Source organism: Ursus americanus, chromosome 14 (genome assembly GCF_024610735.1).
Source record: "Ursus americanus isolate L20-20 chromosome 14, mUrsAme1.1.p, whole genome shotgun sequence".
Classification (NCBI taxonomy): Eukaryota; Metazoa; Chordata; class Mammalia; order Carnivora; family Ursidae; genus Ursus; species Ursus americanus.
In genome coordinates this window covers 33,037,909-33,052,576 of record NC_142140.1, presented here as the reverse complement: position 1 = coordinate 33,052,576, position 14,668 = coordinate 33,037,909, and the positions used below count along the sequence as shown (strand labels likewise).

At 42.2% G+C, this 14,668-nt stretch overlaps 1 protein-coding gene across 12 annotated transcripts in view; it reads right to left on the bottom strand.

Annotated features, from left to right (window-relative positions):
- Nucleotides 1-14,668, bottom strand: part of ARHGEF3 (Rho guanine nucleotide exchange factor 3) — a 295,453-nt gene that overhangs the window by 28,121 nt on the left and 252,664 nt on the right. For all 12 annotated transcript variants that reach the window (XM_087866946.1, XM_045807392.2, XM_087866945.1 and 9 more), the window contains one exon: nt 13,821-13,928. In XM_087866946.1, the coding sequence (XP_087723072.1) occupies nt 13,821-13,928 (108 nt within the window). The remainder of the gene's footprint in view (nt 1-13,820; nt 13,929-14,668) is intronic.

Sequence of the window (14,668 nt, the reverse complement as noted above, 5' to 3'; positions counted from 1 at the left end):
GATAGGTGACTTTTTAAATCCTAGTTTATACATTTTTTATAATTTTAGAAAAAATGAATAAATGAAAAATGTAAAAAGAAACTTCCAAGGGGCTTCGAGGTATTCTCACAACCCTCTTGAAGCAGGAAGTTAGCTGTTTGCAAGTAGCAACAGGAGTTCCTCAGGCTTCCAAGAGCCCCTGGGCTTATTAGTGAGCTCATGATCATTGGACCAGCCCCTGATGCTGGTCAAGAAAGGACTTGCACCAAATACGCTGTTTACTAATGGTATCTTGCAAATCCTTGTGATGTCTTGAAAACAGGCCCTTATAAACAGTGACCAGACTAATGCCTGCAGATCGTTGGCACTCAGAATCAATTAGCCACAGGAACGGAAAGGTCAAAACTAGTGAGTCATCATGTTACTCCCTGATCTCAGTTTTCGGTTCTGATTACAGCTGGGCGGGAATTAAAGAGCAGAAAGAGAGGAAAACACAAAAATAAGATTCAAAATGAAAGACATGTTCCACTTTCACTGGAGAGAATCAACCGCCCACCTTGTAACAGTTTCAACCCCTGACCAACTTCAAACTCCCCCCTCCCCACCACCCATTCTCAAGTAACTCATGCTAACTTTAAATTTACATACATTACAAAAGTATAAACATTTTTCATACATTACAGAAGTATATAAAACTAAGTACAAATCCCCTCATTTTCCCGAGTCTACTTTCTAGAAGTAACTACTGTTAAGACTGTTCTAGATCTTTCCAGACCTTTTAAATGCATTTGCCAACAATTACAGAATACAGAATGTTTTCTCTTCTCACTCAACAATATGTCTCTCCATATTAGCATATAAGACTCATTCTTCTAAAAAAATAATAATTTATGGGGGTAAATTTCACGTAATATAAATTAACCATTTTTTGTGAACAATTCAGTGGCCTTTAGTACACTCACAATGTTGTGCAAACACCACCTCTGTGTAGTTTCAAAACATTTCCATCACCCCAGAATCACTCTTTCTTTTTAATGAGTGCAAGAGTTAGTATCCCATGGTCCAGATGGACCACGTGGATTTAATCAACCTCCCACCGATGGACATTAAAATCGTTTCCAGTGTCTGGCTATTACAAAAAGTGCTTCAGTGAACATCCTTTATGTATTTGTGCTATTTTTACAAGGCAGATTCCTTAAGTAGAATTCCTTGGTCTAAGAAATATCTGCATTTTAGCCTTTGATATGCATTGCCAAATTTGCCAAACTAACCTCCAGTCTGTTTGAACTTTATTGTCCCCAGAAAGGTACATGAATTATCTTTTTCCACACTCTCATCAACAGGATATTATCACTAATCTAATAGAGAAAACAACTACAGCTGATCCTTAAACAACATGGGTTTGAACTTTGAGGGTCCACCTACAGGCAGATTTTTTTTCAATAAATATAGCACAGGACTGTAAATGTATTTTCTCTTCCTTATGGTTTTAATAACATTTTCTTTTTGCCAGCTTACGTTATTGTAAGAATACAGTATATAATGCTTATACAAAAAATGTGTTAATCAGTTACTATGTTATTGGTAAGGCTTCTGGTCAACAGCAGGCTATTAAGTACTTAAGTTTTGGGAGAGTCAAAAGTTATATATGGATTTTCATCTCTCTGCAGAGTGTGGGGGGTGTCAGACAGTGTCCCTAACCCTTGCATTGTTCAAGGGTCAGCTGTATACCTTAACTTCAGCTTCATGTTTTGAACGTAAGACTGAGCATATTTTTACATATTTCTTGAAAAATTTCCCAGAGAGCTGGAGATATTTTTCTGTTGCAGTTTGGGGGAAAAAAAGAGAGAGGTGAGCTATACTAGGTGAGCTCTATTGTTAAATAAGTCAAGCAGAGAAAGACAACTATCATATGATTTCTCTCATCTATGGAACATAAGAACTAGGATGATCGGTAGGGGAAGAAAGGGATAAAGAAAGGGGGGTAATCAGAAGGGGGAATGAAACATGAGAGACTATGGACTATGAGAAACAAACTGAGGACTTCAGAGGGGAGGGGGGTGGGAGAATGGGATAGACCGGTGATGGGTAGTAAGGAGGGCACGTATTGCATGGTGCACTGGGTGTTATACACAGCTAATGAATCATCGAGCCTTACATCGGAAACCGGGGATGTACTGTATGGTGACTAACATAATATAATAAAAAATCATTAAAAAAAAAAAAAAGAATTCCTTGTTTTGTGCTTCCTTAGTGAGTGCTGGGCTTGGGAACAAAGGGGGAAGGGACTGGGCAAAATTCACCATGTACATCACAGAGGGGCCTTTATGTGCCTGCCCACGCTTAGCACTTCTGATGAATCCTCTGATTCTCATAACCACTTGCATGGTGGGGGTTTATTCCCACTTTACTGATGAGGAAACTGAGGCTCAGAGAGTCTAAGGCACTTGCTCAGGCAGGATTCAAAACCAGATCTGTTTTGCTCTAAAACCTGATCTCTTTCTATCATGAGGGCTGTATACCTGCTACTTATATGCAAATCATGCATTAGGGGGAGGTTTCAGTGATATGGGCCCCAGTCTTCTAAGAGTTTAAATCTAGTTATGGAGAGGGAATGCATTTACTTATTTTTTAGGAATAATGACTGAGTGGCTCTTTGACCAATCAAACTGCAGATTCACCTCTTTAGTTAGGCTGGATTAAAAGAAACATTTTATTTTTAACTCCATTTAGAAAGGGGAAGGATGCTGAAAAGAAGAGTCCCCAAAATGCAATAAAGAATGCTGGTCAGGTATACGTTCGGCAGCTGGCCAGCCCCGGGGACAGCTCACAGCCAACCAGGCCCAAGCCATAGACAGGTTTTCAAGACCATACACCATGACCTACATGTCTACCAGGCCTCAGTACAACTGGGCACAATTAGATGAGAGGATTGGTGCTGGGGAAGAAACATGTGACTACTGCTAGGAGAAAAACCCCAAAGAAGAGCATGCCTCTTGAGGGAGGAGAGCAGCTATGTCCCTTTCAGTGCCCATCCCCCTTCTCTATTTTCCTCTATTTTTACCATGCGCTGTGTGATATCATTTACTGGTTTCTGACATGTCTGTTTCCTCCCAATAGAGGGTAAACTCCTGGAAGGCAAGGATATCTATTTGTTCTGTTCACTGATGGGCTTATTAGCAACTGGCTACATAGTAGGACCTCAACAATCTTGCTTAATGAAGAATAGCATGCTTGTATGTGCTGGGCATGGTGAGGGGAGCTTTAGAACCTTGTATAAGCAAGAAGTAAGGATTGCTAGCCCTGTTTTACAGAGGAGGAAACCAGAGGCTCAGAAAGGGTGACACTTGGCTGAAGGTCATGCAGCTAAGGAATGGTCCTCCAGAATTTAAACCCAGGTCAATGATGAACTCAGAATGACAATACAGGTCTGGTCTATTTCATTCCCCCCCTCCAACCCCTGGCCCCTGCTGACAATTTTAACCAATATCCTATCCTGCTTCCCCTAGTGTAAGATTCAGAGTGTGGCAGGATGCATGTGCCGAGATAAATGACTTTTGGGCTACTTCTCAGTGCATGACAGAGATTCTAAACCTTGCCACCAGTAACATTTTGGACCAGAAAATTCTTCGTTGTGAGGGGCTGTCCTGTATCTTGCAGGATGTTTAGCAGTATCCTTATCACTAACCCTTAGATGCCAGTAGTGCCCCCATCCCAGTTGTGACAACCAAAACACCGCCATTGCTGAATGCCCCCTGGGGTGAGAAACACCAATCCATGGTGACTAGAAGAGACCCAGCCTCGGGAGGGGTAGCATAAAAACAGAAACATGTACATAGATCACTCTGGGTGTGGGGAATGAAAAATGTTCCAGGACAAGCAAGAGTTTCCGTGAGGGAATCCAGCTTAGCCAATGAGTCAAAAACCTAAAGCTCATAATGACTGGAAGCTAAAATAACAATAGCCATAACAGGCACAGATACTGGAAATGGGTGCTTGTGTTTATGCCTGAGCTGGGTACGTGGAAAAGATGCTGCAGGTGCAAAGGGGACTGTCTGTCAGGTGGGAAAAGAGGGACCCTTTACATGTGTCGGAGGAAATGTAAACCCAGCAGGTGAGACATGATGGAACAGATTTAATTTGTTAATGCTGCCTGTTCAGCGGGGTGCTCCCTCGCCCTTTTCCAAAAACAGAAGGTTCTCTACAGCTAAAGATAACACGCTCCAATAAAGAGAGTTCAAGCTAGGGAAATTCTCTGCACTTACCACTGCTATTCTGTAGCAGATGGTTTATTATTAAATGGATTGGAGGTTTGGGTGGGACTGTCAGACGAAAATGGGTTTCTATGTTGTCACTACAATGGGTTAAACCAAAATGTACAGTAGTTATGGCTGGGATTGCAAAATGTTCTTGAGGAGCATTTTGGGGGAGTCTCTCAGGTAAGTCTTGATTAAAGCAATTAACTTAAATCAAGAAATACCACTTCTTAGTTCTGTGGCATCCATTACTTTTGACCCTCGAGCTAGTCTTGGGAGAGGCAACTGGACAGGTTCTTACATTTTTGCCCTTTTTAATAGATGAGAAATCTGAGCACCAGGAGATTTAGTGACTGGCCCACAGTAAGTGTGGCAACAGGAACTGAGTGTAGTCTTTTGACTATAAAACATGGATTTGGGTTAAGAACAAAGGCTTTGAAGTAAAACAGACATGGTTTGAAGTCATCTCAGTAGCTGAGGGACCTTGGGGAAGTTAATCTTTCTGGATATCAGTTTCCTTATCTCTGTGTGTGGTTTCTTAAAAGATTTTAATTAATTAATTAATTTAGAGAGCACATGTGCACAAGTTGGGGGAGGGGCAGAGGGGGAGAGAGAATCTTAAGCAGATTCCATGCCCAGTGCGAGCCTGACATGGGGCTCCATCTCAGGACCCCAAGATCATGACCCAAGCTGAAACCAAGAGTCAGACGCTTAACAGAATGAGCAACCTGGGCAGCCCCTCAGTTTCCTCATCTGTAAAAGGGCATAGTAATGAGTACCTCACAAAGTCACAGTGAGGATTACATAAGATAAAATATGTCCAGGGCTTAGCCAAGTGCCTGTTTTGTGGGTAATAGGCAATGGAAGTTACCTATCAGTGTTATTATACCATTGGCTGCACTGCCACCATTAGTGCTGGTTTATATATGTTTTCATTCATTAGCAAACAGCAGACACATATTTGAATTACTTGGACCAAATGGCTCCTTGGGGACTTCCATTAGGATAACTGATAGGAGAAAACCTTCAGCAGCACAGTGTTATTTATAAAAGCAAAAGATCTAGAAACAGCCTAAAGTGACCAATAGGGAATAGTTAAATAAATTACAGTGTAATCATAAAATGGAATATTATATGTTTCTTAAAAACATTCTTTTAAGAAAAGCTTAATGATAATGGGAAAGTCTTACATGTACAGTTAAGTAAGAAAAGGAAGATCCTTCTTTAAAATACAATGTGGGTAGATGTTACCCCTAGATGGTGGTCTGTGAATGTTTTTATTTTCATCTCCATACTTTTCTACATTTATTTTTCAGATTTTCCATAAGAGATAAACTAAGAGAAAATGAAATTAATAGACAAATGTACAAGACCATGAATACGGAGTTTGAAGTGGTGCTATAAACATAAAATCATATTTGGATTTGGTGCAGATTAATGTACATTTAAAAAGTGGTAAAAAGGTACCCAATCAATTTACAGTTAAAAAAAAATATCAAACTCCATAGACCCAGGGCAAGGAGAAGTCTTTCTGTAGCTGAGAGAAATTCTGAGTAGAATGAATGAAAAGCCGAAGAAAATATTTGGTTCAGGTGTGGGGAAAATATTGTACAATTTTCTTAGTGCTAACCAAAATTTAGAACGCCTTCCAGAGGCCTGGGACAGCAGCCCAACCTCTTCATTAGCACCATGAAATGGCTTTTGCACAATACTGTTCATGATATGATATTCCACGAGCTGAAATGGAAATGATGACTCTCCCTGCCACACAGGCAAACAAAGAGTAAGGAAGAACAGTGAGGTGTGATCCTTCAGACCAAAAAGTCTGGCCATCATTTTTAGATCCTGGCACACTACAGGCTTTATTACGACCTGCTGACTTTTTTGCAGAAGCTAACTCCAGGAGAGGCCGCTGTGAGAACCCTCCAGGATCCCAGCTCCAACACTTACTGGCTGTGTAACTTAGGGCACGTTTTTCAACCTTGAGTTTCACCCGTATAAAGGGGTGCTAAATCCTACCTTGCATGGTTATGGAAAAGATGAAATGAAGCCCTGAATGTAAAGTAGTTTTCACAGAACCTGGCCCATTGTAAATATTCAGCTACTGGAAGTTGTTATTACTAAATTAAAAAAGAGAAGCTTTAAATGACAATAGTCACTTATGACAGTGGTCTAACTATTACTCCAGGAATAGTAAAGATCGACAGAAAGTAAGGAGTTTCTCTTGATGTGGAATACAGGTCACTTCCTAGCTACACCTTTACCTTCCAGACTGCAAGGCATGTAATTTCTGGTTGCTTCCTCCCCCCGCCCCCCCCCAAGCTTATTTCCATTTCTGCCAAATAACTTAGGATCAAAGACTTTTTGTCAATTATAGAAAGTGTATGACGTTGGATCAAGAGACTAAGTTTGAGGTCCCTGGAGAAGAAAATCATGGTTTTGAGCACGTGGGAATTAAGCACACGGGCTTGGTAATCTTTCTACTTAATTCTCAGACTACATGGCATCAGTCTTCTCATGCTCCTTCCTCAAACCTGAAACGCCCTCCTTCCCTTCCCCTCAGCAGCTCTGAGCCATTCCAGGACCACCCAACACAAATCCTTCCACCCTTGCCAGGTAGCCTTCCTTTTACCTGTCCCCACAGCCCCCCCACAACCCAGCCATTACTAGGCTCCCTCTTGCTAGTATATTTTATCATATAAGATTTTAAGGTCTTATACGTTTTTATTTGGTTGCAAAGATAATATATAGTTATTTTAAAAATTCAAGCATGATAGAAATATGTAATGTAAAAAATAAAAGTCAATAGACCCAGCCTGTTTATTCATTCTCTACTGATTTGTAATTCTTATGTAACAGGAAAAAAAGAACATAAGACAGAAAACAAAAGAACTGTCAAAGTCTCTTATACTTTTATTCCCAAGAGATAACCACTATTAAGAATTTGATGATATTCCTAGTTTCCTATCCATATATTATTATGGATGCATATTATTAATTGGGATATAATGGTTTTAAATTTCCTTTTTTTCCTACTTGCTGATATATCTCAGACAAGTTTAAAAAGTAGATTTTATCCTTCTCTAGAGTAGGCCCTGTCTCCTTTTGTGTACTGATTACCTTCCCCAACAAGTCTAGAACAGAACAAATAACACAGTAGATAAAATGAATAATAAGTGGAGAACACTAATATATCCTATTTTCTGCTGCATCTTGGTGAAATGAAATACTTTGCAGATCTAAGGGTCCGGGAATGGAGCAGTGAGAGACTGTGAACCCTTCCCAAGCCACAACAGTCCTCCCCAAGGGGATACAAGTGGAAGAGGGCTGATACACTGTTGTGAAGGAGTCCAGTTATTATATAATATTACTAGGTGGGCACCCACTCCTAGCTCCTGGAGAGCCCCCAGGAAGAGCAATGGCCAGCTTTTCTAGTAATAAATGCAATAATAACAGTAACTGTCAGCTTCTGAGCTTGCCCTAAGTCACATGTAGTGCTAGGCATACCAAGAAAAGTAAGAGACAACCTTGTTCTGTGTGGAAAGTCAAGGGGCCCCCGGGAAGGGCCATCCTGTGAAAATGTCCCAGCAGGGGGAAAAACGGTGGCAAAAGAGAGGGGAAAATGTGACTATGAGTTTAGAATTAGGATGTGAGAACATGGAGGAGCAATTCTGCCCAAGACAGGTACACACCAGGAAGAGAGGTCTGACTCTAGTGACATCAGATGCCTTGAGTTTACATCATTTGACCAGAATTCCACTTCCGGTCATATCATCAAAGGAAAGGAAGGAATACAGACACACATGAGATTTGCAATCAGGATGTTTAAAGCAGTATCATCTATAATGGTAGAAAAATGGAAATAACTTAAATGTTCAACAAAAGAAGAGTGAAAAACCAATACCTGGTATATCCTTTTGATGAAATACTATATGAATTCATTAAGAATTGGGTTTGTGAAAAATACTTAATGACATGAAAGTGTATTCTCATACTATAAGTTCATTTTATACTGTTAAGACAAAAACATGTTAACAGATAGTGTATATATATATATATATATAAAACAATATATGCATATAGAATAGTATATACATATGATTATGATTTTGTTTAAAAAAACACATGCAGGTATATTGTAAAAGAGAAGATTGTCTGAGTGTACATGAAAATGTTAATATAAGATTTTTAGTGATGGGGAGATGGGGTTACAAGTGACTTTTACTCCCTTTTCTGTGTTTCTATTTTTCAATTTTAAAAAGATGCTCTATAATCAGAAAAGAAAGCACAATCGGAAGGTACTTTTAAAAAAATAGAACAAATGTCTTCAAAAGAGTTATTCGATAATATAAAAAATATTCACAGCCTAAATAACCATCAATAGGAGACTGGTTATATAAAATAAGTCACATCAACACATTGGAATAATATATACTTGGCCCATTAAGATCATATTTTCCAAGAATAACTTGGAAAAGTGATATAATGCTTCGCTTAAGCCATAACAAAATTCTGATCCAGCTAAATGACAGAGGATGCAAATAAAAGAGATGGAAGAAACCAGGCAAACTGCAAAGTACAAAAAATAAGAGACATAACTCAAGACAAAAAGCCCTAAAAGAAACGAGAGGGTTATTGAACCTTAAGGAATGGTGCAATTCCCCCCAAGAGGCTGTAACAGTGATGAGAGGAACCTTTACATGCCTAACTGCCTAGCTTGGAAATATGTGAGGCCAAGACCAATAGAAATGCCAAGAGAAACTGACCATGCACGGTCCCCGTGGGAGATTTCAATCCAAGAGTGAACAGATCACACAAAGATAAGGCTGGGTACACTGTGAGCAACCCCAGATGAGGCTCAGAGTATGCAAGTTATGTAGATATACCTAGAATAACACTGGAAGGGAATTATTAAAATATTAACAGGGGTTGTTTTGCAGTGGAATCTTTTCTCTTTCTCCTTTTCTGTATTTTTCCATAATGAACCCACATTTTTACAATGGAAAAGAAATGAAGCTCATGTTCAGAGAGAACGCAGGGCTCAACCACAGTGCTATGAACACAGGATTCCATAGCACCCACGGGCCCTAGCACTGGCCCCAGTTCAAATGCGTCTACCAGCTGTGCAGAGCCGTGGCGGGAGAGGCAGGGCTCAGCGACCCGCCCACGGCGAGCTCACTGTCCTCACTGCACGGGAGGGGTGCACACAGGCGAGCTCACGGTCCTCACTACACAGGAGGGGTACACGCAGGCCCCTTTCAGAGTTGGACTGCATTTTCCTCTCAGGCAGGCCAGTGAGGAGATTTCTAGGCCCACAGGGATCTGTGCTCCAGTCTATCAGCAGCACTAACTTCCCGGTCAGACAGAGACAGAAGGCCAGGCAGACGGCTGTCCCTCTCCGGCTTCCACAAATGCTGTCTTTGTGCTGAGGCCCGAGCCCCCAGTCTATATGGGGCACAGGGGAGGCATGAGAGAACAAGTTCTGCAGTGTCTTGCTGAACCATTGCTGCAAGAACCACTCACATTTGTGGCTGGGGTTTTAACCTTTTTGGCAAAGCTGCTAGCCCTGAGCTGTCCTGATATCCTTCTGGGCTAACGGGCGCTTCTCCTGAGGAGCCAGAGGAAGGACTGCTAAGTGCTCCATTATTGATTAAAGTATTGTGTTTGGGTGTTTGGGCCTAAGTCCTCTCTTCTTCTATAATAGAAGGACCTCGACCGCAGAGATAACTGGACACTGAAAAGGATATATATGTCTCCATGAGACCAGGCACCAGGGACAAGGGATACTGTGACAGAGAACCAAGCTGCTCGATTATAGCCTCGAGTTGTTTTTGGAAGAGGAAGAGGCATATATAATAAACACCTATGAGTGAAGAATGAATGCTGAGAGGTGTGGGGCAGCCCCTACCCCATTCTCCTTATTCTTTGTTCCTCCCCTTTTGGAACAGGTGCCAAGACCGCTGTCCACAAAATGGAAGAAGATGTGGAGACGGCCCATGGAGTACCCTTCAGGGCCTCCTGCTTCCTCTCCTCACTGCTCTTCAGATGACATTAGCACCCTAGCCCATTCTAGCTGGAGAGGGAAGCAATAAAGTCATGGGGCAGTTACTGAGACGCAGGCTGGAAATAATTCTGCAAAACATGTATTGCATGCACAAAGGTGACCAACAGGGAGACATCTGGGGGGTGAGAGAGCATTCTCTGCGCTTTGCAGATCATCTGCAAACATGGCTGTCTAACTCTACACACAGGGGCACATTTCCATTCACTGACCCCCCAAGGACACACACAACATAAGGACACTGTTCACGTTCTCTCTGTGTCCATGTGCACAGCTGTTATGAATAACCATTCTGCTTCTGCTGGCTTGTTTCTGACCCATAAATGGAGGCTGGAGTTAGCTATTTATCATGATATTTGAAAAAGTAAATTAAAAAATTATTTTGCCAAAAAAAAAATCTTTGAGGTTTTAGAAACCAATTTCCACATGTCAGATCCCTCCCTCGGGACTGGCTTTCTCATCCTTGTTTGGCCTCAGTCTGCTGGATTTCAGACATGGCTTGATTTCTTTCTGTCCCAGTTCTCTCAGTCGATGCAAATTTTCAATTGGTGACCAAATTTTTCCTGCAGGCTTCCCTGTGTAGAATCTGTGTAGAGCAGAGATGGGAGAGGAGGAATAAAGGTTGCCTGGGAAGCCAAAGGAAAGGTTTTGAAGGTACAACAATGGAGGCTCTTATAGCAACACACAGTCAGGTCTGAGCTGTGGTGGGAGGCATAGACTAAGCTGCCCCAGACCGAGGAGCATAAACATGGAGTCTACAGGCCAGGCAAAGTAATGACAGTGAGTCAAGGGGTCAGGTGTTGGAAGGACAATCGGGAGAGGTGGGGACATTTATAGGTGACAATTGGCTGGCTAACCAGGTCCAGCTCATTACTACCTTGTGGCAACACAGGCCCAGCACTGCCAAGCCTTTCAAGTCTTTAAAAGAAGCCAGAACTCTAAATTCTTTTTTTTTTTTAATTTTCTTTTTTTTTCTTTTATTTATAGAGAGCGTATGAGCAGGGGGAGAGGCAGAGGGAGAGAGAGAATCCCAAGCAAGCTCCATGTTCAGTGCAGAGCCCAATGTGGGGCTCGATCCCACAACCCTGAGATCATGACCTGAGCTGAAATTAAGACTGAGAGGCTCAACTGACCGAGCCACCCAGGTGCCCCCGGAATTACAAATTCTTATACAGATTGTTTGGATTTTTAAATGTTAGCTCAAAACACTATACAGCCAAACAAAAACAATTTGAGGGCCAAATATGGCCATGAATCTACCAGAAGGCAACTATGTCCAGGATGTAAGCAACATGAGGGCAGGATGTAGAGCCTCGTGCGTGATGAGGGCCCATCAATGCTTACCGAATGAGTGAGGACCTTCCCAGGGAAGAGGTCTGACTGCCCTAGGAGAGCCAATGGGAAGACATGGCCGGCAACACGGAGGTCTCCTAGTCAAGGGAGGGAATAACTATAGAGCGAACTTGAGCCCCAGCCACTGGGATGGAAGGGAAAGGGTGAAGTGGCAGCAGACAGGCTAAAGAATCTTCAAAAAGCAGAACTCAGCGAAAGACCAGATGTGCAGGACTAGGGCGGTGATGAATCTTCCAGGGGAAGCCTGTGATGAACTTGGCCAGAGGGCTGAGGGACTGGTCATGGGGGAGAGAAGGTAAACACATTTTTCTTCACTAGCTTCAAAGCCCTTCATCTGGCTCCCCCAGATGACCTTATTTCTTTTCCTTCTCCATTCTCCCACTAAGGGGATCAGGGGATAAGCAAGGGCCCACAGGCCCAAGCACTGAGAGAAACAGAGCCAAACCTATAGCTAATTAGGTGAGGTACTCATTGAGAAGAAACTGAGGAGAGCTAACAGGAACGCACAGGGCAGGGAATAAGCCCCGAAGAAGAAAAGCATCCACAGGGATATGGGGAGAACAGCCTGGGCTATGCAGAATCATGGCATGTTGGCTGAATGGTGCGGAAGCAATGGCAGGAGGGGGTAAGGGAGACCTAAAATAGATTTTCATAGCATAGGACATGCCTGGAGTTCTGGTCCACAATTTTCTTAATAACCCGGAAAGCCAAGATAAAAATACTGCTAAGCAAAAGTATTCAAGACAAGTTAGGAATGGCAGACTCAAGACCACTTCTCAGCTAAACAAGGTAAACCTTTTCATGGCATGGCTTCTGTTGGCTTTAGTCTGCAAGAGGATTTTTATGATTATCAAATTTGGTCCAAGACCTTGGACAAATCTCAATATTCACCTTAAAAGATAAACTTTATTGGGAGTTTAAGAACAACTACAGCCACTTGTTTACCAAAGAATTATTATAGTAACTAATATCTACCACTTAGCCAGCTAATTAGTAAGTTAGTGATTGCTAACAAAGGGCTTAGTATAGTTTTGTTAGCAATATAGCCCTTTAAATGCACTATTTTATAAATACTAAGGACTTTATTTTTTTTAAAGATTTTATTTATTTATTTGGCAGAGAGAGAGTGCACAAACAGGGGGAGCAGCAGGCAGAGGGAGAAGCAGGCTCCCCGCTGAGTAAGGGGCCCGATGCGGAACTTGATTCCAGGACCCTGGAATCATGACCTGAGCCGAAGGCAGACGCTTAACCCACTGAGCCACCCAGGCATCTCAGTACAAGTACTTTAAATGCACTATCTTATAAATCTTTACAATGATTCCATTCTAAAGAAGCTGGTGGCATCACCCCCAATTTACCCACTCGGAATAAAAGCAAGACCTAGAGACATTAAGTCACCTGCCCAGGGTAACAAAGTGTCTGAGTGACAGAGCCAAGGTCAGAACTGAGATACTTCCACCACAGGGCCTTTGGTCTAAGCCAGGAGTCAGGAAACATTTTCTGTAAAGGGTCCAGATAGTAAATATTTGGGGCCTTGTGTGCAATACGGTGTCCACCACAGCTCCTCGGCTGTACCACTACAGCCCAAAAGCGACCACAGATGGTACATAAATATTCAGATGCCTGTTTTCCAATAAATCTTTACTTACAGATGCTGAAAAATTTGAATTTCATATACTTTTCACGTGTCAGTAAATACTGTTCCTCTTTTGACTTTTGCCCCCGTTATTTAAAAAGGAAAAACCACTCTCAGCTTGTGCACCATAAGAAAACAGGGGGCAGGCTGAATTTTTCTCCGCATGCTGTAGTCTACAGACCCTGGTCTAAGCATTAGGCTCTCCTACCCTCCAGCTCACGTCACCCGCTGGTTTTCTTAGGAAGCCCATAGATACTTTAGGATCAAGCCTGTGAGCGTGCATATGGATGGGGTACAGGACTCTGAGGAAAGACCCAACAGAGATAATTCCTCAAGTCAGTCTTCAAAGGGCTCCATCTGACCCTAGTTTACAACTTGAAAACACATCTTTCTTCCTTTCAGTTCCCTCATTTGCTCTCTTCTGCTGAAATTAGCCTTGATTCAGATTGCAGGGGGAGGTTCTGGGGAAAGCAGCAAAAACTTCCCCTGCACAACATGGTTTTCTGCAAACACGAGCCCACCGTGTCCTTCTTACCTGCAGGGTTTGGCTGAAGCGCTTTAACGGGGTGGCCTTCACGGGTGGGATGAGGTTTGCTAGTGATGTGACTCTGGAAAGGGGTTTGACCCGTTTATTACTAGGCTCCTATAGGGTTTAAAAAAAAAAAAAAAAGGAAGGAAAATGTCAAGGTTAATCACAGAAAACATAACTCCACCCTCCATCCAGTCCCACTCCACCAGCCGCTCCTACCGATCTATGGAATATAAACAGTGCCCCGTCTCACTCCAGCTGTGTGGAGATGACTTGGCTCAGGAGCCCGAAGGGGAAATGGCTGGGGACATCAACAGAAGCAGCCTCTGGGCAGACAGCAAATGGGTAGGGTCTGCTCCCTACCCTTCACCCTCAGTATCTGCCAGCTTTTAATTCAGAAGCTTCTACTTAGAATCATTCTCCCCAGTGCCTCCTGTAGAGAAAAGCTGCCTCGGATTTCCCATCCAATGACCTTGTCAGGCAGTTGTGTTTTGATACTTCTGGTTTCATTTTTTTAAAAACCTTTTCTCCACCTTGCCTGAAGCCACTCTCCAATTTTTTTTTATGCAATGGGGCTTTTCTAAAGCACAAGGAACGTTTGTTTTTTCAGTTCACTAAATTAAAAAAAAATTTTAAAGGAAGTTCTTCTCTTTAAAAAGCATCTTTCTATCTACAGTATATTTGAAATGCACCGATGAATACTTATAAATAACAACCAGCAAGAGAAAATGTACAGAGAGAAAATCCTACAGTGCGCATCCGTTTTTCTAATTCACAGAGCCACGAGTTTTGAAAATCCCCTCCACATAAAACATTTGCAAATCTGCAAGTTACCCCAAACCAAGCTGATGGGT